The 22525-nt window shown below is 45.8% G+C and overlaps 2 protein-coding genes across 9 annotated transcripts; one reads left to right on the forward strand and one right to left on the reverse strand.

Annotated features, from left to right (window-relative positions):
* Positions 1-6: 6 nt before the first annotated feature.
* LOC106747724 lies at positions 7-19894 on the reverse strand. Of its 7 annotated transcripts, none has more exons than XR_001374679.1 (12): positions 17206-17840; positions 16406-16755; positions 9534-13254; positions 9121-9207; positions 7135-7571; positions 6768-7048; positions 5154-6386; positions 3030-3331; positions 1905-2319; positions 948-1049; positions 210-709; positions 7-96 (listed from the first exon to the last, which is right to left on the reverse strand). XR_001374679.1 is itself a non-coding variant. In XM_014625559.1 (12 exons), the coding sequence occupies exons 4-12, from the start codon at positions 9538-9540 to the stop codon at positions 370-372; spliced, it is 3204 nt and encodes a 1067-aa protein (XP_014481045.1). In that variant the 5' UTR covers positions 9541-13254; positions 16406-16755; positions 17206-17439; positions 19774-19894; the 3' UTR covers positions 7-369. The 7 variants fall into 7 exon arrangements, 6 of the variants coding, with proteins under 6 accessions (XP_014481045.1, XP_014481051.1, XP_014481047.1 ...); XM_014625559.1 differs by adding an exon at positions 19774-19894 and having other exon boundaries at positions 7-709; positions 17206-17439; XM_014625565.1 differs by having other exon boundaries at positions 7-709; positions 1905-2112; positions 2230-2319.
* On the forward strand, positions 8547-21974 carry LOC106747725 (dysbindin protein homolog). 2 transcript variants are annotated; one of them, XM_014625567.1, is made up of 6 exons: positions 8547-8933; positions 20418-20546; positions 20779-21068; positions 21146-21301; positions 21380-21520; positions 21628-21974. In XM_014625567.1, exons 2-6 carry the CDS (start codon positions 20491-20493, stop codon positions 21714-21716), a joined length of 732 nt encoding a protein of 243 aa, XP_014481053.1. In that variant the 5' UTR covers positions 8547-8933; positions 20418-20490; the 3' UTR covers positions 21717-21974. The 2 variants fall into 2 exon arrangements, with proteins under 2 accessions (XP_014481053.1, XP_014481052.1); XM_014625566.1 differs by lacking the exon at positions 8547-8933 and adding an exon at positions 20013-20056.
* The last annotated feature ends 551 nt before the right edge of the window (positions 21975-22525 follow it).

Below are 22525 nucleotides of genomic sequence, written 5' to 3' on the forward strand. Positions count from 1 at the left end.
CGAAAGAAAAATACTGTGTTGCCCTAAATCTACAAATAAATTAACAACATCCTTTTTTCTTTCTTAAACCTAAGCTCACCGATTCTCCCCCGCTTTCTGTAATAGAACAAGGAGAGACAATTTCGTAAAACTAAACCTCACTCGTACATGATGATACACGCGATCTTCACTTTGTGTTGAAGTTTCGTTTTTATACGAATCTTACTTACGCTATATCACGGTTGTTCTCCTTCGAAAATCAGGACAGAATTCGTGTCATGGTCAATGACAATACAGTGACGTGTAGGTCGAATCGAACGGAATTAATAACCGACGATGACAGGTAGCACGATTGCACGTGGAATAGGCCGGACGCAGATTCGTCCACAGTTACCTGTTTGATAAATGCTTGAGAGGGCCGAGGCTTAATATAGAGGTAGCACCGAGCGCGCCCAAATTGTAACTGCTCGAGTTTCTCGCGCCGTCGATGGTGATGATGGGCAAGCCGAAGTAACCGCCGGTTTGGGCGCTCAACTGCGACAACGGTATGTAGCTTTGAATGCCTAGATTCGCCAAACGATTCAGGACATGCGGCGACTTCAGGTCTACAACCGGCAAGGCTAACTCGGCGCCCCCGTTTTGCGCCACGGTGTCTACCTCTTTGTGATAAGCCTGCTTGTGCGTCATCAGTGCTTGAGCCGTAGGGTATTGAGCGGGACAGAGGTTGCATCTTCAAAATAAAAAGGCGATAAGTAGGAAAGAAATGTTGCGTCTCGTTTTGTCCCCCGTTCTCCGTTTGGAGGGCGAGACACTAAGAGTCTGTTCTCTATTCCTGCACTCACTGGCTACACTAGCTTGTGGCAATTCTCTTTCCCTCTCTTTCCCACCAAATCTCTAGAAAGAGCAAGCTAATGGCAGGAATAGAAAACAGGTCCTAAATTAATTAACTAACGATCGCGAGAACTTACTTGTGCAGAAGTTTGCTGGTCGTCCGGTGATTCGCCATATGCTGCGTCAACATGTCTTGATTCTGAAAGTTCTTGTCGCACACCTGACACGTCAATAACGCTCTGGAAAACGCAACGTGGTGTATACAACAATGAACTCGCCCACCGATTACCGAACAATCGTGACTGATCCCGTGATTGAGTAAATGCAAAATCGAGAAAGGGAAGGTGCAAGTATCAACGTCTGAACACGCGTATCCAATTCTGAGTATTCTTATTGTTTTGCTCTTTAAATATGAACATTTAAATCTGCAACGTAGGATACACAGGATGCTTGTCGCTAATGATTGAAAATGGCCATGTGTAGAGGAGAACTTATTTAACTAATAACTCGAAAATCTGCGTGATTATTTGCAAAATGGTGAAGGATTTTTTTGTTTAGAACGGACTAATCTATAAATATGGCTGTTGTACCTAACGATAAGTTCAAGGCTCGAAGTACAATATATTGATGATATATTGATGTCTTTAGGTATCAAACTCAAGGTACAACAGCTAGTTCAAATATAATAGCTGCCGCATACTTCAGCATGATTGTTTAATTTTTTTGTTCACATTAACACAAACCACAAGTACATAACGGATGTCCCACTTATGCTCGTTTCTACCGTTATGATTTAAATCTAATCAACGATTAACCCAACGAAAGTGGCCAATTTAATTGATCAGCCCAGCTAATTGGCCAACGGCCAATTGGTCAATTTCGTCGAGTTAATCGTCGATTAGATTTAAACCGTGATGGTGGAACCGAGTATTAGCGATAGACACCCTGCATATATATATATACACACACACACAGACGCATATTTTCTACGTTGAACGTTGAAATATTCGCGTTCAAAGACCAAAACAGTGAGAATGTCGAAAATAGTAAGTAAGAAAGAATAAGAATGAAGAGACTGTAAAAATGTTCCTCACCTGGGTGGTCGACCACGTCTGACCACCGGCATTTGTGGCGGCGTGTCCTGCGTGAGATCCACGGTCGGTGGCCTCGGTGGTCGCTCCACTTCGTTCATCGACGATTTGTTCTGTTTGTTTTGAGGCACGGCGAACTGGCCCTGCTCCTGCTGCTGCTTTCTTTGCGAACTAGTTGGTATGATAGAAATAGCAGAATTCAGATTGAGGGCTGTAACATTTAAAGGCTGCTGTGAAGGTGGTGGCCTCTGCTGCTGCTGCGGAGGTATCTGCTGTTTGTTTTGTTCGCTTGTTTTATTTTTATTTGCAGCTGGAGTAACTGTTATACCTCGGGCCGCAAGGACATTCGCCACTGCCTTGGCGTCGGATTTCTTTCCGCCTGGGCTCGACGTGTTCTGGACTTGAGCTGGGGCGGAACCTTTAGATTAGTAAAAGAGAAAACACACGGCTCTTTATGTCTCTGTGTAACGCACCCCTTCTACGAACAGTGATCTCTCGGGCGGGACATATATGCGAAACAATACGGACAATTGAAGCAAACGGCGGTGAAATCAAATGAGCGAATGAAAGCAATCGCAGGAAATGAAATTTCGAGGCGTTCGCAGGCACTGAATCTCGTACAGTCGGCCGCGAAAAGTCGCGAAAACTTTTTTTTTCTTACAGGTTCCCGAACAACACATCCCGTGTCCAATAGGAGAATTTGTCTTTCTTCAGTAATTCTCGGGAGATGCATTTTGCCGATACGAGGTGCGTCACGAAACTCATCGAAAGGAAAGCGTCGCGACCGACCGTACAAGCGACTCGGAGGAACGCCGCTGGTACGTAAAATCGCAGGAACTGAATCACACCAAGAGAAGAGGTACTTTAACAGGTAAAATAAAGTATACAAATAATCACAAATTAATTTAATGTATATAGGTAAACAAAAAAGTTTCTAGACAGTTTCTCGCATCAGTCGTCTTACGTAACGTGATAATTAAGCAGAATCTCGCGGTGAACGCGGATAATCGATCGACCGGTATTCATAAGCGTCATAAATTCTAGCAACGCGCCGTAGGAATGTTCCTTGATTACCCGACACGTCAGGCGACTAAAGTCGAGACATACTCAAGCGAACCCTGAACTTACCCGGTTGTCGAACACTTAGAGTGATCGAGTCCGTGAGGTGTATGGTGGAGTCGTTTCTGTTAGTTTGCTGGGGCGTAGCACCCTGCACATTTTGTATGACGGGCAGACCGTCGTTCCGCTTTTGTTGTGCTATGACGTGACAGTCCGCGTCCTCGTTTCTATCGGGTAGCAGCACGTCCATGCGTCTCTGCTTCACCGCTGCGGAACCGCTGTTTTGCGGCTGGACCTGCATCGTTTGCTGCATAGGTCTCTTCATGCGTTGCCGAGGCACCGGGCCGGCTTGCTGCGGTATCCGTGGTGCTCTGAAATATGATATTTAGTATGAATCTGGCTTCTATAAAGATAGAGAAATAGAAGAGTTGGATAGATGACACAAAACTTTCCCCGAATTTTCGGACCCAAATATGTTCTTTGCTTCAAGATAAGGAACCGAGGTTTGAACAAAAGAAGATATAGAAGCTCACAAGATAAACAACGAGAATGATAGGCTGATAAGAGCTATATATTAGGTGCGACCACTCGACTTAATGAGAAGTAAATTATTGCCCAACGTCTAATAAGTCCTTATCAGCTTGTTAGTCTTACTATTAGTCTTACAAAGAAAGATACTGAAAATGAACAATCAGTAAGAAAGATGGATTACTAACACTCCGTGTCGCTGGATGTTAGGTAATTTGAGGACTTAAGACTGCTGAACCCTTGCTTGTAATCGTCCTTATCTAATGACGTCCGAAGCAAGAAAACACGCGCTAAAAATTCTTGCGTTCTCTTAACGTTCAAATAAAACGATATACCCACAAAATGGCACCATGTGACCCGTTTAGCAACTTTGTAAAATTGTCCGGAAACTTTTCCTTGACTCGAAGAATCAATAAATAGTCGCAAAAATTAACTTGACATGAGACCTATCTTTTTAACTTCTTTCATGATTTTGTCAATGTTAATTTTGTGATTATCTACTGATTGTTCGAATTCTTGGTATGTATTTATTCGCTTCTGACATTATCGAATAGAGATAGTTGCAGGGAGCGACCGATAGCCGTGTCCTATAACTTTTAACGGCGCGTAGTTATCGTTACGACGTCATTGCATAGCTTCTCCGCCATATGTTATACCTGAAGAACTACGTCGTAACGATAACGACACTAACATTAACAGTTCCAGAATCAGAGGTCAGGAGTTTTCTTAACAGAAAGTTTTAGTGCTCAAGGGTTTCTCATTAGTTCGTCATTCTAAGAACGGAATATCATCAATATCATTAAGATTCAACCGACATCAGATTTATTAAACGTATAATTAACTCGATCTTTGATTCCGCTAGTTTCTAACAATTTGCATTTTAAATCTAAATATTTTCCTGCTTGACTGTAATTTTAAAGAACCGTCATCTCTGTGTGCAAAGCATCACGTAACACCGCGGAATGACTAATAATAACTGCGGAAAAATAGTTAACTGTTATTGCTATCGACAAAGTCCACGTCATCGCATTTGTTTTGCACTTGAAGTGCAAGGAAATATTGCTGAGATCGCAAAAGCGATTGTTCCGCTCTTGACGGAGGCGCAGTGAGTCATACAACTTGCTCACATTACCTGTTCCACAACACCTTACGTGGCAAAAGGAACAAAACACGCTATTTTTAACATGGCCTGAGGAAATTTATATCTGCTTACTCGGCTTATTTTTCAGACTTTGCCTCTTGAGATTTTTATCGTTGCAACATTTGATCTTTATAGCTGCACCGTTGAACTGCAGTAAATTGAAGTGAGAAATCACAAACTCACTTCGACTTGTCGCACTAGTTCATCAACGCGGCTATAAAGAACAGACCAACCACTTCCTCGATTCCATTTTAAAACAACGGAAAAACAACAGAAGACGTTCGGAAGTCTATCGGTGACTTGATCGCTTTGAAAATCGCCAAATTTCAATCGCGATGGAATTCGACCGCTGTCCGATAGATAGTGTGGGGAGCCAGCGGAAAATTAAAATTGCACACCCGTTGATGGGAAAAATCACGATGTTTGGCAAGAGAAGCACCGAATTAATTTACACGCCCAATAGAATCGTCGAAAGTTCATCGCTCAATCGTACGACACGAAACACCGACGTTGCGGGCTCTTACCGGCTGTTCTGGACGACAGACGGATATCGCCCTCGTGGAAGTTGCTGGGGCAACTGAGGGTGCATTTGCGGTGGCGCGGCCATCTGTGGGTACGGACCCGCCGGGCCGTACTGGGGGCCGTACAAGTGCGTCAAATGCGGGGCGTAATGCATACCCTGTGGACCAGGTACTCTGTACAACGGCGGTCGTCCCGGCGGTTGCACGAAGTAATTGGGCCCGGGTATCATCGTGTTCGCGCCCGGGGGAAGACTCGGGGGCATCTGCCCCGTCTGTGGAAGAGGCATGCGCTGCACTTGCTGGGCCAGTTGCTGCACAGGCGGCGGCAGTTGCTCGAAGTTCACCGGCGGTATCATTTGTTGGTTCACCGCCGGTGCGCCGCCGTACGTCGGGGAGTTCGTCTGGTGCGGCGAGGTCAACGGTGAGTTCCTGCTGAGCTGTTGCGAACCCGCAGTGGCCGACGTGGTCGGCGGCGACGGCTCCATCGGCGACGCGGTGTGGTGCGGTGAGTGGGTGTTGAGCTGCGGCGAGGCTTGGCTCAGGTGCGGCGAGTTCTGGTTGACGTGCGGCGAATTCGCGTTCAGATGCGGCGACAGCTGGCTCACACTCGGCGATAGCTGGGTGCCGTGCATCTGCGCACGATGCATCGACACCTCCATCGGCGAGTGAAAGATCATGCTGGCGCATTCCGGGATGTTGCACTGGTAGTGGCCGGCCTTGCTGCGGTGCTCGTCCAAGTGAGCGATGTCCTTGAACTTCTCGTTGCAGACGCGGCACGTGTTGACGGTCTCCGCGAGCTTCTCCAGGGACACATACTCCGTTTCGACCGGCACCAAGCTGTTCGACAGCGACACCTCGTTCGGATTGCGTCTCTGGTGTTCGATGAGGAAATTCTGCAGGAGCGAGCCGGCGTTCTCTATGTTCGCGTCGCCTCCGCCTCCTTCCGCGTGCTGCTGCTCGCCGCTGTCCTTGGGGTCCTCGTTGCTCTTGCTCGACAGATCGGCGGACAGCTGGTTCCAATTGAAGCCGGACTGCGACTCGCTCGACTCCCTGTCCTTGTCCTCGCTCTCGCACACCGCGGCACGTTCGGCCGCATGATTAGAATACGTGGAAGACTTTGGAATAATGCTGATGGAAGGATTCTCCTCGAGATTGTGTATCATACTGGACTCGTGGCTCCTGTCATCCTCCTCCTCGACGTCAGGATCGTCGATTAGCCGACTCGTCGACCTGGAGCTGCGGAGGAAGCAGAGATCATGCGGTAAGTCGCGTTGTAATTCTAATGTTTCTCGACCTTAGGAACATATTACATAAGCGAGCCGAGTAAACATAAATTACGCGATCTCTGCAACATAAACATCATTCACATTGAACTGTTGACACCTTATTGAACTTGGTACCAAGCAAAACACTTATGTGTGATTTTTATTGACATACATATGCATCCACTTATCGAATAATTTATACATTCAATCTACGCATTCGTTTATGCTGATCCCCTTCATCAACTTCATCACATTTCTAACCTAAACGTCTGTTAATAAGAACATATCTATTTTATAATTCAAGGATTAGCTCAGAATGTTATTGTTTATGCATCATCATAAACGAGCTCACCTGGACTGTTCACCAAGTTTCTTCAAGTTCTCGATGGTCTCCCTACAGGTAGCTTCCAAGGCATCGGACTCCTCGTGGTCTTCGGATTCTGACAGTCTCTTCTCAGAATTGTCATAATTATCGACACCCTGTATATCGTCGACATTTTGATCTTCCTTCTCGGATGGATTTGCCATATCACTCCCTACACCTGAGTCACCTTCGTTAACATCTAAGGACGGCCTATCATTCTCTTCTAGAAGATTATGATCGTCGCTGAACTTAATGTTCCCATAATCGTCCTGTAAACGAGAACGAGTTGCAGAAACTATGAGATAAGCTGTGCCAGCACTCGAGCGAGCAACCTCGCAGAACACTGATCACTTACTTGTTGGTCCACCATCACGTTTTCGAAAGGTTCATCGAGCGAGCCCTCTGTTGCCCTGTCATCTCTGTGGTCATTCTCCTTAGCACCTGCCACCTCTTCTCCTTGGTGATTCCCGATATCCGGATAAAAGTTACTGTTCACAACTGTAAAGGCCTCCGAATTCTTCTTGATGGTGAGCTTGACGCTTTGCTTCTTCAGAGTCAGTTTCAACGAACCCTTCTTCTCCGGATCGAGCCAATATGTGTCGCCCTGCCTCTTCTTCACCACTTTCGGTCCTGTCACCCTCCTCAGGACGATGCAAGGCTTCCTCAAATGAGTGTTGATGTGAACACGGAGAAGCTTCTTCGAGGCGAACTGCCTACCACAAATGCCGCAGTCTAGCAGCGGTTGTTGACCGCTGAAACTGTCCGGCGACCTGGGAGTGCCCGCACGGTCGTCTGAAACAGAAGGCATGAGTGCCATCAACGATGCCGACGGGATTACATCTTGTTGCCGTCGTATCGCGCGCTTGCATTACACACACGCACACAGCGTTACGTGATGGTAGCGTGTAAAGTTTGTTTGGTGCGCAGAAGTTACATGGGTCGTACGCGAAGGGAAGGGAGACGCTGAAGAGGGACGCACGAGGACACGCGAAACAGAGAGAGAGAGAGAGGGAGAGAGAGACAGAAAGAGAATGTGAGAGAGAGAGAGAGAGAGAAAGAGAGAGAGAGAGAGATCATGCAAATAACACATCGATGAAGGTAACTGACCGCCAACCGATCGTTTCGTGTACACATGCGCTACGTACGATCCGCCGAAACGACGTTCAACAGTGAACCCACTACTGATTTGCCGCGCTTTTCTTCGCCGCTTTCGCCGCGATGTTACACGACTCGGCCGACTACTCCGTGCCTGTGTAGAGACGAGTCATTGGTCGTGAGCGCGCGCGATTCGTCGCGCACAGGAGGGAAAAGGAGCAACCTCACGTTACATCAACGGTGCAACGAGGACTGATTGTACATAAATATATATATATATATATATGTGTGTGTGCATATATATATATGTACATAAGTACCATATACACACACATACGTGACATATGCAATTTATATATATTTATTATTATACATGGGTATATATGTGGAATACAATCGTAAACAAACTGGCCTCGCGCCGGATTCCGTCACGCGAACGTAATTCAACTCGACTCGTGCAAAATGGTCGCGCAGCAGCGCGCGAGAATAATTGCTTCGCGCTTTTGCTGCGAATTGAAAATACGGCCCGCGAATCGATACACTAGTGAGCTAAAGCGCATCTCGCATTGGCTGCCGCCGTATCGGCGCGAGCCTTCTAGTTCACCGATTGGCCCAGTGGGGCCGCTCCGGAGCATTCGCGACCGGGTCCCTCCTGTGTGCAATGCGGCGACTTGCGAAAGCGCAAAAAAAGTGTACTGTTGGCTAGAGTTAATCCTTCAACATCGATTGACCTAACCTAACACGGGTCGTCCCTAACCTAACCCAACCTGAACTGTGGTAGTGTCTGATGTCTCTCCTTTTTTATCTCTCTATCTCTTTTTTTTCTCAGAAATATTTAATCAGACGATTAAATAGGAGAAAATGGAAGAGATCAAGGACAGGCCGTGATTCACTCTCGATTGAGGTTAATTCACGCTGCAATATGAAGAGGCGGCGATTATTGTTATCGCAAAATATAGACGTTCGTGCAGAGAAAAGAATATCATGTGGCACTGTGTCGTGTGTGTACTCGAGGATGACAGATACCCTGAGATATTAATTGACGAAGAAAGGAAACACGTGAGTGTTTAACGGAAAGAATCGTATCGAAATTATCAGAGAGGTGTCGTAGAAGCGTCAGCTGTTAGAAATGTATACACAGACATAAAACATGAGTCGCGGTGGGCGAATGCATGGTGTGGTGGTTATCATCGCGGGAGTGATTACGCGCACTTTGTCGCACGCCGCGTGTTTACGAATTCCTAACCTGTAGACGACGCGACTCGCACAGCCGATGTCCGAGTGGTTGTGAACCTGCAGTTTCTCTTTCTACGACTCTTTTTCGACAAATTTGCTAGATTACAATTAAAGAATAAAATGATGTTAATATGGCGGTATAATAAGTACAGAGGTGATGCAATAATAAGTTATAAAAATATTTTGGTTGGAGAGAGAGAGAGAGGGGGAAGAATGATTAACGAAAATTAGCGGTCGCATATTTTCTTTGCTCTCCGTCATGTGGAAGTGCAGTGATAAAGATTTGAAAGTTAAGTTTTACAGTATGAAAGAAAACTTATGGGGAAAATTAGAAAGCCCATCATTTATACGACCGGGTATATATATTCTTGTATATTATTACGTTTTTAATCATTGTATTCATACTGTGAACTGACAAAATACCTGGCATCGTTGCCCTGCAACTTCAGCGAGTTTTAGCGAGCATCTTTCCGCTACAATTCCCAAGATGTTAAATGCGCGTTCAAATATAGCTTGGAAAAACAAAGATAGGATGTTTATATTTTATAACTGTTATCATCGCCTTTGATTTGCACAGAGAAATAATACTAAGGGACGGATCTCCAAAACATGCTGTTAAAAAAAGCATGTCAACAATTGTGGGACACTGATTGGCAATGACATATTCAATCAATGGCAATGACATAGATATTATGCTTTTCTAGAATGTAGAACTGGCTATTTTTTTTTTCTGGAAAAATTCTAAAAATAGCATAATACCAGTGTAAGAACATTAATGTCATCTTATGTATAGTCTGTGTACAGTGTACGTATAAGCAGATCAAGACTTCTTATAAGCTGCGGTGATAGATGGTTATAATTTATTAGACATATCACTTGTGCTTCCCCATACCAGCATTAAGACGTTCTAAGACGCAGCAAAGGTGTCTTTCAAATAAGGGGTCTAAGGGACATTCTTATTCGGGTGTTTTTTTAATACAAAAAAGAATATTAAAATTATCCATAGTTATCTCCTCTCGCAAAATTGTCCGAGATTTTATGAAATAGAATGGAAGATGATATTCTACATGATATTCTAGTAGAACATATTTTTAGAACATCAAACAGACACAACACAGAACACTAACACACTACAAAAAATGATTGTGGCAGGAAAACTTTAAATTCATGTTAGTTTCATTTACACAAATATAATTATATAACACTTGATAGAGAGAGAAAGAGAGAAAGAGAGGAGGGGGGGGAGATCAGAATCTATGCGTTACAATTATAAACAAATGTACAGAGACGCGCGCACGGAGAAATTTCGCGAGGAATCCTGAATGAGCGCCGTTTTACTTACAGATCTTGTCTTGCGTGGAAAATTTAAATTCTGCAAAATCGCGATCCAGTGGACTGTTCATTTCCGATCTGCGAACACAAACAAACGTCGGCCCAGTGTCATTAAGTGCCACACGGGAGGAACTTTTATCTCTTGCCGACAGAAATCGCGCTCACACGCTCGACCGGCGCGAATTCGTCTCGAGAGAGAGAGAGAGAGAGAGAGAAAGAGAAAGAGAGAGAGAAAACAAGAAAACGCGCGAACACACAATTATCTCGCGCTTCGGTACGACGTGTACTTCGTCTTCATTCACTTTTATCGTGCGTGCGCGCGAGCACGCGCGCGCGCTATCACACTCGTTCACATTTGCGTGTGCATGCACCGTACTTACAGGCATTGTTATCAACAATGCTGATTGTCAGAACTTGTCGTCAACACCGGCTTATCTTCAGTGCAAGCGAAAACGTCGGTCAGCGTTAATCGGCGTAACACGAACGCCAGGCGTGCGACCGGTGCGCATATCGTCTCGCCGATTTTTCACCGCCGATTTCAACGCGATCCGGTGTCCCGCGCACCGGAAACGCGACTCACAGCGGGCGCGCTCTTTCGACAACCGCGGAGCGCGCGAGAAAGAGACAGAACGACACGCGCGAAAAAGCGGAGCGCACGAAAGCGGGAGCCGGAGTGCGCGAAAGTGCGCGCGATCCGCGGCAACGCGAGCACGGCTCGCCTCCTCTGTATATATCTCTCTCTGTTACTCTCACTTGCCGGGACGTTTCGAATCGGTAAAACGCGACGTTCAGCAGCGGTAGGTAAAGTCAATTAAACACCGCCGCGCTAGTCTCGAATCCACTTGGCGCGCCCAGCGGCGACAGGCGGGAACAAGAGGAGATCGGAGCCCTCCCTTTACCTCGGCTTGCCGAGAAACGTACTCGTCCCGCGCTCGACGATCCTATCCTGGCGCCCCGGCGATCGACATGAAAGCGGAGGGAGCCACGTGATCGCGGCTGATGATCCTCCGCTTCGTTCGCTCGTTCGTCGTCGTCGTCGTCGTCAGCGGCGGCGGTTCCGCGCGCGCGAGTACGTCTACCTACTCGCCCTCCCGCCCCTCTCCTGCGCGGATCTACCGTGGGATTCTTTACATAGGATCGAACATGGCTGGCGTCGTTGTATTACGACATGATCACTGCCATCGCGCTGGTCGCCGCCAATCCGCCTCTGTATGTGTGCCTCTGTCGTAATTTTGCTGCACTGCGATGTAATTTCTTGTTCCGCGTATATGTAAAAAAAACGAAGAGAGAAAGAAAGAGAGGGAAACGAGAGAGCGTTCGAACGATGAGATGCGTAACAACGATCGGCGGTGGGGCCGCGATCCGTCGTCCTACTAGCCAGGTCCAGTCTGAACTTATATTAATACGTATGGATGTATCGAGCCACCAATATGGCGGCGACGGTTGCCGCGAGAGACGCGCGCGCGGACGAGCGAGCGAGCGACAGGATATAATCAACTCAGTGTGAATTCGTGCCGAACTGTTGAGGCACGAGTTCAGCACCGAGGTTCAGAGTGTTCAGACGCGTTGTTTTGTAAGGAGATGAGCGCGCGCGCGCACTCACTCACTCACTCACTCTCGGAAAGCAGCCGCTGCCAGGATCTCGTCCCTCCCCCCTTCTCTCTCTCTCTCTCTCTCTCGCCCCCTCATCGGGCTTACGGCTGCCCCGTGCTTTCTCGCACGATTCCCCTCGTTCTCTTTCGCTCGCTCTCTTTCTCTTGCACCCTTCCTCCGCTCGCCTCCTCTTCCCCCCTCGCTCCCTTCGCCGTTTCCGCTATTTCCAAGTCATGTCGTCTCTTTCTCCGACACGGCTGGCAGGTTTACTCTCGCCGCACGCTTGTATTATTGTACTCGCACACGCACACACATAACACAGCGCGCGAATCGTGTACGCCCTTTGCATGAAACCCAACAAGTACAAAAGGGTGACGCGCACCGAGCGCGGACGGTCGAGTGGGTGCGAGCGAGGGAGAGAGAGAGAGAGCGAGAGAGCGAGAGACAATGGAAGAGAAGGAGGTAGAAGGGTTATATGGGAAGCAATAGTTGTGTGCGCGTGTGTGTGTATAGAAGGAGCTCGAATTGAAATTAAGTCAACTTAATGTGCACTCGAGCGCGGGTGGGGAGCCAATGAATGACAACGCTTGCTCTCGTGACGCAGGCGCAGCAGGTAACATCGCTAAACAACACGGTGCCCTCCCGAATCCCTCCCTGTGCCCACTCCGGTCGCTTTTCCTACCGAGCATTCTGCCCTCCTTCCGCCTTCTCGTCACCCTCTTCTACCGAATTCCCTCTCACCCTTCTTTCCACCTACCGCTCTCTCTCTCTCTCCCTCGTCATTCCGCTGAGCCCGTCCGCGCGCGCATTCTTTCTCACTTGCACTTCCGCTCTTCCGAATGCCGCCGCTTTCGGCTGAATCCCTCATTCCGTGCAATTCCCCAGCGAAATCGTCAACGCCAGTTGTCCAATTGCCACCTGTCATCCATTGTACTTAAAAGCTGCTGCTGCTGCATCGTCACGGTGGACAATTTACACCCGTAATTTTGCAACGGTTCCTCTGGTTCCGTGACAATTTAAGCTGCGCTTCCCTCCCTCTTTGATGTCCCACTTCGTATCGTGTTACTGCTCTCACCATCGATCCGTAATGTCGTGTGCAAAATTCAACGGACAATGTCCGCTCGGCTCAAAATCGACCGCAGCCGATGGGGCAGGTTGTCGAGAGAGGGACGTCCCGTCGTACTTCGCTGGTACAATCAAACCTCCCGCTTCGATGACTCTGCGAAATAAATCGACACTATGTACTTTTTTTCTTATCTTTTTTCTCCCCTCCTTTCAACATTCCCGCCTCGATTAATACGCAAGCGGTGTATCGCGCAACGCATAGTTTCATAAGTTTTTACGCTTGTCGTTACCGCCGTGCGACCGTTGTACTCGATTCTACAGTGCGTGCCGTAAGTGAACCTTGAGGAGAATTAATCAACATGCGACACGTTACAACGTATTACGAACGCGAGACACTCGCGTGCACTTGACGTTAGCACGCGTGTTTTTTTCTTCTCGGAGCGAGCTTTCTAAAGCGTTATTTTTTTTTTCTCTCCAAGGGAACCCACAGCGCGTTAGTTTTATTCTAACCACCTCTCTCGCATAACCGGTTTATCCGACGAAGTTTACGTGAGCGAGGTGTGGCCGCTAATGGTTGGAGGTCGATGAGGACGAACATATAGTAGGGGAACTCAACGGAATATGTCGAAAACGGCCGAATCTGCCGTTTCTATTGATCGTAACGGATCCCCGGCTCCGAGATACTCAAACAGCCAAGGTGCCCGAATACTTAGCTGCCTGGGCAGAGCGGCTCTACTCGGTTCAGTAGACTCAAGGAGGCTCGGAGTAGGACGGAAGGGACGAGTAGAATAGTTGACCCGGATATTACAATTTGCATGTCTCGTTGCGACAAGGAGAGGCAGGAGGGGGGGGGGGAGGNAGAAAAAACCGGCAGATTTGCATCTCAATTGTTGCAGCAAGAGGAAAGGAATATTTGCATTCTTAGAACCGTATTTGTTCGCCCGGCTCGGCGGCTACGTCGCATGAAACGAGGCGACGTCCCGCGTTGTTGTGTGCCATGAAAAGGCCACGGAACGCGAACGAATGAACGAACGAACGTGTGCGTCGGTGACGTCATTTCACTCGCTAATAGCATCTGTCAAGGAAACGGCTGTCCTCGGGCCCGAAGGCCGCCACGACAACGCATCCGCTTGCGCCCGTAGCTCCACTTTAGCCCGAACACGTACAAAAGCCGTTAGTCGTCGAGTAAGAGTTGATCCATCGCTGTGTTTTACATAACTAGAAGAGACAAGTCGCTATGCGGCAATTGCATTGCATCATGCGACTTTGTTGACCGCCTGAGTCGATATTAATAGCGTACGTCTGAGAGCTAATGAGAACGGAATAATCAGCAGCCAGTTGTGCGTGTGGTCGCGCGCCTTCGTCGTCGTCATCGTGGTAAAGCTGCAAGCTAGCTAGTTGGCTGGCGCGACTGGCTGGCTGGCTGGGCTGGCTGGTCAAATATGCGCACCCGGCTGCCGGTACTCACATTCGCGGAATATACTTGACTATCGATCCTTCTCACACGCCCTGCATCCTATCCGCCTCGCCCCGTTACCGCCCCCCCCCCTTCCCTCCGCCGCGGTATATAACCCCCGTCCTATGGTTTAGCAGACCTCTGTACTAGTATGCGCAATGACCCCGTTAGTTGCGCAGAGAGGGTAATCCTTTTTATGGAGCAGGCGAGATTACCACGATATAGCGACTTGGCGTCGCGGAGTGGGATGGGAAATGGGAGGAAGAAAAGGAGCGAGAGTGCGAGGGAGGAAGTGAGAGAGATAGGAGAGACACTATGTGTGACGTACGTTGACCCAACCTCCCTCCGTTCGCCTCTCTCCTTCTTTTCTCCCTCCCTCCACTCCGCGAAGCCAGTTTTACTACGAGTTGCGCACAACTTTCTAAGCTCGATTCCCTCCTGATGACTTTTGTTCAAGTTACGCCGCTTGGGTAGACGCTAACCGGCAGGCGAGGGTCGGAAGAGGGCGGAAGGGGAGAAGGGAGTGTGAAAAAAGCTGCAAGTCCCTCTCGATTGCGCCTCGTTAGCGAGGCCACGAGAGAGAGAGAAACGTCGCTTCACACCAGCTCGAACTTATTGCGGCGTAAAAGCGCGTGCAGTTTCAACGCATAAATTTCTGACGCGCCTTTTTTTTTGTTGCTGCTGCTGAACACGCTCTGCCGATCGCCGGTTCAGGTTTACGCGATGGGCTCTTATGCGATCGCGGTGTAAACCGTGTGCACGCGCGCTGCTATCAGGAGGGATATTATCACGGACGTAAGAAGCGTAAGAAGCGCAAGATACTTCGGCCAGCTCCCAGCTACGTAGTCTTGAGCCAGCCGGTCTGCCAGCCTGTCTGCTTGCCAAGATCGATCGAGCTTCCAGCGACCCGCCCTGTCAGGACACGAGAAATGATCACACTCGCCGGCCAGTCGCAATACTTTCCTCAATACAGCGAAATACTAGATATTAACATCTTACGTCGTACGGCGTATAACAGTATTTCCCTCAAGACTCGCGTAGACGGCGTATTAAAACTTTACGGCCGGCGACGGTGAGCCGTCCGTATGCATTATGATACGCGGCCGGGCATCATCAACCTCCCTGGTCGGGATAATAATCAGGCGAGGCAACGTTTCAGCATAATGCGAATCGTGCAGCCGCATGGTGACCCTGTACAACCAGCGAGAATATAATATATAACCCGCGTACATGTACAAGCCGATATTACTCAACCGCGGCGTGAGTTAATGCGTTCGCGCGCAGAGAGCGCAATAAAAGATAATAGCTTTACTCTCTACTCTCCTCGTCTCTCCCCGCACGCCCCTCCTACCGTCCTCTTTCATCCCAACCCCGCGAGAGGGTGGGACGGAATAGAACTGGAATTTTCCGCTCGCGCTGAGGCCCGCCTCTCTCTCTCTCTCTCTCTCTCCCCCCCCCCTCTNTCTCTCCCCCCCCCCTCTCTCTCTCTATTCGCTTGCTGTACGCACGTGTGTGTTGCGTGTATATGTATTTGCTGTATGTGCATGTTCTCTGCGTCGTCGTTGCTGGCAAGTCGATCGCTGCTGTTGCTGAGCGCTCTCGCCCTCCGCCACCCCACACGATCGTGACGTTTTGGGACGCCAGAAACGCTGACTCGGCAGAGAGAGAGAACGCTTGGCAACGCAGGAAACCTACCTACATTCACCTCCTCTCTCCTCCCCTCATCCTTTGACTCTTCTGCGTCCTCATAGTCTCTCCTCTGCCTCCGCTCCTGCCCGTTTAAACGTCTACTACCCTACAGCATCTATATCCCACATCTACCTAGAAGAACTTCTGCACGTTTACATACCAGTAAACTCCCGGCTTCCTGGAGAACTCGAGGCTCCTCCATCTTTATCTTCTCTCTCTCCCCTCGTTCCTCTTCCTCAAACAATGGCTTATATCTTCTTGCCTCCCCCCCCTCCCTTCCTCTTCGTTCTTTTCTTTCGTGTTTCTTGGGATTATAAGCTACGCAGGTATACATTCGGTGAAAGCTTGTGGTGGGAGGCCCGCCGTTGGGTTATTTCACTGTAAAAACTACTCGTAACCTCGAATCTAATTTTCTGAGAATGGAGTTTCTCAGGAATGTGACGATCCCCTCCGGCATTCACGAGACGGGTCCTTCGTCATTTCAGAAACTCGCCGCCGCCGCCACCACCGCTGGAACGAATGAAGTATATTGTTTTTTCTTACAATGAAGCACAGGATAAATAACATTTATGATTTACAATACGGTGAAATTCAATAAAATTTTCCCATTTCGCCATTTTCTACTTTCATGTTCTCGCCACGCCCTTTTTAAAATCAATATCTGACATGATTTTTCTTTTCTTGCGGCGCACTCGCTTTCTTCCTCGTCACGCGAAGCATTTCCCAACAGTTCGAAGCCGTTCGAAAGGGGCGAAAACAATTGTGGATTCTAATTATATACTGCCTAGACATTCATCAGCAATACGATCTGATATTTTCTCGCGGAGCGTTTAATATTCAATTTGACCTCGTTTGTTGACCTCACTGGTTGCTAGGCACCAAACCGCGCCGGCAGGCGGAGAGGGTTGGGGAGCGGAAGGGAAGGGATTTAAGCTTTAGCGACGTTGTCAAATTGCTCACCGGCGAATCAACCAACGCACCAACCAATGTAACCAGCCAACCAGCCAGCCCAACCAGCCAGCCGACCGACCAGCGACGGTTCAAAGCGTTGAAAATTCCTGGCGTCGTGAATGGGATAGCCGGTCAATTATGCGCGGCACCGGAACGATTAATCGTCCAATTGATCGGCCAGCCTCTCAATGCTTCTTGTTTCCACGCCGACACGGCATCCGAACAATCGGGTCGCTTTTTGTTCTGAGGACAATACCCGTCAATTTATTATTAGGTATCGATCGCACACGATTGTAACCAACGAAACCCCTGGCGTCAGTCAATTTTTTATCATTCCGAACACGATGTTCGGGCATCGATCCGGTTTCGTGCTTGACGTAGGAAATACAAGGAAACGTCGCGAAAACCGAACCCTCAAGATAGTTGGTCCGTAGATTGCCGAATTATCAATGACGATATTAAGGGGCTCATACGAGATGGAAGTATTTTACTGAGAGTACTATGAAATCGATGAAAAATGAAGTGAAAGTTATTGAGAAATTACTGAATATATATATATATATATATAAATGAATCATAATTTCTCTTATGAAAGACAACGTAATATTGTGAAATACAAGGAAAGTTAAAATATACTGTTGTAAAGTAATAAAAGTTTGAAATATCAGGTATCATAAAATTTACCGAATATAACTGGAAATGACTTTTTAAAGAAAAATTACTGAAACATCGATTGAAATAATTATATGCCGAGATATTAATAAAATGATAATGAAATTGGGTTAAATACATTTTCATTATATTTTCAGTAAAATATTTCCATCAAGTTACCTTCATAAATTTATTATTTGCTAAAAAAGACTTTCGTATAACTTTATTTAATTGTCTAAGTGATATAAATGTTAATTTTCGAAATTAAGATAAATATATACACAATATTACAAACACGGAGATATTATTAATTTTTTTATCTCTCTTATTAATGCTTTATTTATACATCAGTTGAGCTAATAGAAGTGCACATATAATAGAAAGCGTGTATAAATATTAAATATATGAATTATTAAACATATAAATATTTAGATATGTATATACGTGCATATATTGCGGGCGTTATTATAAATTATAAATTCAATTTATAAATTATAAGTAAAATTTATAAATTATTGAATTATAAATTAATAACTTCTTACAGCTGTATCTTTTCAAAACAAATGGTCAAAAGCTGTGAAATTTTCGCATGTCTATATTAATCCTTAATATCATAGTAGTTTTTTATTAAAATCCTAACTAAAGTAATTTAGAAGAAGTTAAAAATAGGACGTTAACCTCATATGTATAAAAAGTATCATCTTGCTAATATTTCAGCTGGTGGTTTTTTTAATTTTGCAGACGTGTACACAGTATTTCCATCGATGGAGGGAACGCGGATAAAATTAAAAAAGATTCTTCGGAAAATTGCTCGACGGACCAAATACTTTAAATCACCGGGTGATTTGAAACACATGCCGTCCACACGGTCAATTTCAAAACGAGACGGCAGACGCTCCCCGCCAAGGTTGTTAGACTCGCAAGAGAAACCACTACGGGTGGTGGCAATCACCAGTGATATAAATTTATCCCGATTATGCCGATCGAGGAAATGAAACGAACAATGTCCAATATACTTTTGATTGTTGCGCGATTGTTTCGACGACGCTGTGGCTCGCCGTAATTTATGGCTATTATGGCGGCCAGTACAATTGCCGGCCTCTCTCTCTCTCTGTCTCTCTCGAGACTCTCGCTCTCGCACTTTGCTATATAAAGCTACAAAGTATTTTTAGCGCGGCCAAAGGGTAGGAAGTCCCGTTCTCCGATGCTTCCCGACGATGCGTACGCTGCACCGAAGCGACGTGTTAACGTTAAAACCGCGACTGAACAACAATTTGAATCCCTCCCAGAACGGATCACTCTTGATCCATCTCTTTCTTCACGATTATCCGTGAGAGTTTTTCTTTTAACTTTGTGTTATTGTTTAACCGTTTAATGATAAAGAAAATTTGATGAAAATCTCCCCGAAAAAAAATAGAAAAACAGAATCTACAAGTGGATCAAAACCCAGCCGTTCTAACGTCAACGCGTAACGAGTGAAACCTGCCATTGGAGTTTCTCATTGCTTCCCGTGCGACAACAGACAAAGCCATCTTTTCATAGATCTCAAAGAACGGTGAATGCTCGACGGCGTCAATCGCGGAAGGTTAATCGCGAGATCAGCGAAATGCGAACAACGGGTGAACCGCGAAACGTCGGCTCGTGAACGATCAGGAAGCAACTTCAAACCGGCTCCGACCGCCAATCTTGCGAGATACTTAAGGTTGCATTACGTTCGAAAAGAAAGAAAAAATACGTTACGCCCGAAAAATGGCGACACGTTCGGGACGAGCTTGCGAGCTCTCGCGCTGGCCAGCTTCTCGTGCGAATTTCCCGGTTTCAGGGAGGTGTAAATACGCGACTTTGTTAACCTTGTTGAAAAAGAAGTTTCCCTCACATTTTTTCCCACGTTGATTTATGCAGACTCAGTCATAATAGACTGTTTACCTGGGAGTAGTTTTCCTTGATCCGGATAGCCGCCTCTGAATATTTAGCGTGAATAATGGAAATGCAATAAGTGCGTTCCGCGAAATTCTGCAAATGCAGCGTCGCCAACCGGCGTTGCCGGGAGACTGCCTCCGCTGTTCGCCGTGCCTCCATCTGGAACGAAATCGTACAATCAAACGCACAATCAAGCGGCCGCGTGCATCGATCGATACCGTCGCGACCGCTCAAAGTCGAATTACCGACGCGGTAATCGGATATCTCTCGCGTCTACGTCGTCTTCACGGTATGCCCCCGATTGTACATCATTTCATCCTCCCCTCTTCTCCAACCGAATTCATAATTTAACAGTTGCCCGCTTCAATTCGTTCGAATCATCGTCTGCAAAGAACGATTCACGCCGTGTCGCGGATTGGTTAACACTGAGCGCGCTTTACCACTGTAAACATCGCGTACCGAACATTTCGGCCTCGTGACAGTCGGTTGTCAACTGATAACCCGAAACGTAACGTAACTTGATGTAACAACACTAGTTGGACGCAACCTTTGTCACGCGACATCCACAGTCTTTTGCTTTCCCTAACTTTTTACGCTTTGTTTCACCGGCGTAACGCAAGTATTTTTTCTCGGAATTGCCCTCCTTCCAGTGTAAACAGCCGAGTCTGAGATATCGGGTCCGAAGGTAATTAGTAACGAATGTCCACCGCAAGCCTGTGAAGCATGTTCGGATCACTACGTAGCAAGTTTCAAACAGTGCAAGAAGGTATATCCGCTAGGTAAAGCAATTTATACGTTTGACGTATCGCCTGTCCTCATTTTTTATTCCACATGTGAATTTCATGCAAATTTAACATGAACGATAGCGTGTTGCCGGTAGAACAAATAGGAGGATATGCGAAATAAAATATCAGACTCATGCGGGATTCCGCTTGTGAATTATGTGCTTGTCAGAAATAAATTACGGGAGGTAATAACATTTAAAAGATTAATGAGATAATTGTATTGCAGTATACGGGGGCTGTCGAGTACCGAAAGCCCAAAGAGTAAAAAATCAATCAATGTGCGGAATGTAAATTACGATGCTGGTGCAGATATATTGCATCGCTTCCAGTTACAATGGAACGAGCTTCACGAGCTCGCGGAAGAGAATGCGGGGAAAGCTCAGGCGGCAGATACACTGGTGTCCGGCATTTACGAAAAGCTTCAGCATGAGTGGAACAGTGTCACTTGTCTGAATAGCACCCTAGCTTACATTCCAAAGATTAACAATGCTATTCAAGATCTTATGGACCAAATAGGTAGTTTGGCGTCAGAAAGATATAGGTATCACAATATATGAGAGACCTTTCCTCTAAAATCACCTGTTGTGCCTAAGGAAATCTGCAAGAGATGTTTGAGGAAGTTGAAGGGGCTTTATATCGACTGGAAGACCTCAATGAAATGTTAGATTTACAAAATAGACAGTTGGAACACAGGTTTCAGCTGGCTATGTACAAAGAGAAGAAATTGCTAGAATTAAATAATTTTAAAGGTACAAGTGTGCGAGAGAGGGAATACATTCTGTCTTTGATTAAGAAACTTTACTATTATCTAATTTATTTTCTTTTAGCAAAATTATCTAATGAGCACATTGAAAGAATCTCGCAACACGAGTTGAAACAGCAAAAGAAATTGAAAGAACGGCGGGAAACTTTCGAAGAGGTTTTCAAGGAAGATCTTGAGGAGTACAAAGCAACTGGATCTATACCAAGTATGTCTTCATGTCTTCCATGTTTTTCTAGAAAAAAACATCATTTTAAAAATATTAACGTTACATGAGAGAACATATTAATTAACTTATTTATTCCAAATTTCTAGAGTTACCGCTTTCCCCACAAGGTCCTTCTTTGGATGAGATAGTGTTAGACATTGATACAAAAATATTTGACGAATTTTTAGATAATTAGAAGCAAAGGGATCACGATGTGGATGTCTAAAAAAGCGTTACTACAACTATGCCCCTTATTTCAAGATCCTACACGTGATGGAAAATAATTTTTTTACCACATTTCTTACGATTAGATATTAGGGCTGTGACCTGACAATTCAAGTTTTTTAATATGATATAATAGCAGAGTATAATTTTTTTTTATATATATATATAAATGCTCCCATGATCTTGTATATACCAACGTCTAAACTCCTTTTGAAAATTTAATAGAACTTTGTATGGTCTATTATATATGTATAATTTGTTATATGTAACGTTTACTACTATAATATATTTAATTCCTATTTCATGTATATATATTTATTTGTAAGCGTAGATAAAAGAAGAGAAAATATATTTTGTTAAATTTCTTTTTTACCGAAAAATAAATCGATATATATATACATATTATATACCAAAAATTTGTTGGAATATTTGGTTTCTACACCTCTATTGAAATAAAATTAATATCGAGGTATGCGTTAGGAATTGAGAAAGAAGTTTAGCTTCTATCCTGATTGGTCAAATTTTTACACTTTTAACATTTTTAACAAACTTTTAATCTTCGGTAAATCTGTGACAGCTGCGCAAAGTTATCGCTATAGCTGCGCTACCTATCCACATTTAAATTAAAATCGGCATTATATTTGATACTCGGAGGAAGAGAGAGAAAAATAAAAAGTTCACGCGTCAATTTAGAAAGTGCAAAGAATAGACATAAATCGGTGTTACAGTCAGATCTTATATTTAAGATCGTCTTATGTTCATCCTCAGATGTACTATACG

This window comes from Dinoponera quadriceps, unplaced genomic scaffold (genome assembly GCF_001313825.1).
Source record: "Dinoponera quadriceps isolate SergipeBrazil2010 unplaced genomic scaffold, ASM131382v1 scaffold1395, whole genome shotgun sequence".
Classification (NCBI taxonomy): domain Eukaryota; kingdom Metazoa; phylum Arthropoda; class Insecta; order Hymenoptera; family Formicidae; genus Dinoponera; species Dinoponera quadriceps.

Coding starts and splice junctions, on each gene's coding strand:
- LOC106747724 (XM_014625559.1), bottom strand. Junction 1,050..1,904: donor AGACGTGGTCGACCACCCAG/GTGAGGAACATT, acceptor TGCGTTTTCCAG/AGCGTTATTGACGTGTCAGG. Junction 710..947: donor ACCAGCAAACTTCTGCACAA/GTAAGTTCTCGC, acceptor TTTATTTTGAAG/ATGCAACCTCTGTCCCGCTC.
- LOC106747725 (XM_014625567.1), top strand. CDS start 20,491: ATGTTCGGATCACTACGTAGCAAGTTTCAAACAGTGCAAGAAGGTATA. Junction 21,302..21,379: donor AGAATTAAATAATTTTAAAG/GTACAAGTGTGC, acceptor ATTTTCTTTTAG/CAAAATTATCTAATGAGCAC. Junction 21,521..21,627: donor AGCAACTGGATCTATACCAA/GTATGTCTTCAT, acceptor CCAAATTTCTAG/AGTTACCGCTTTCCCCACAA.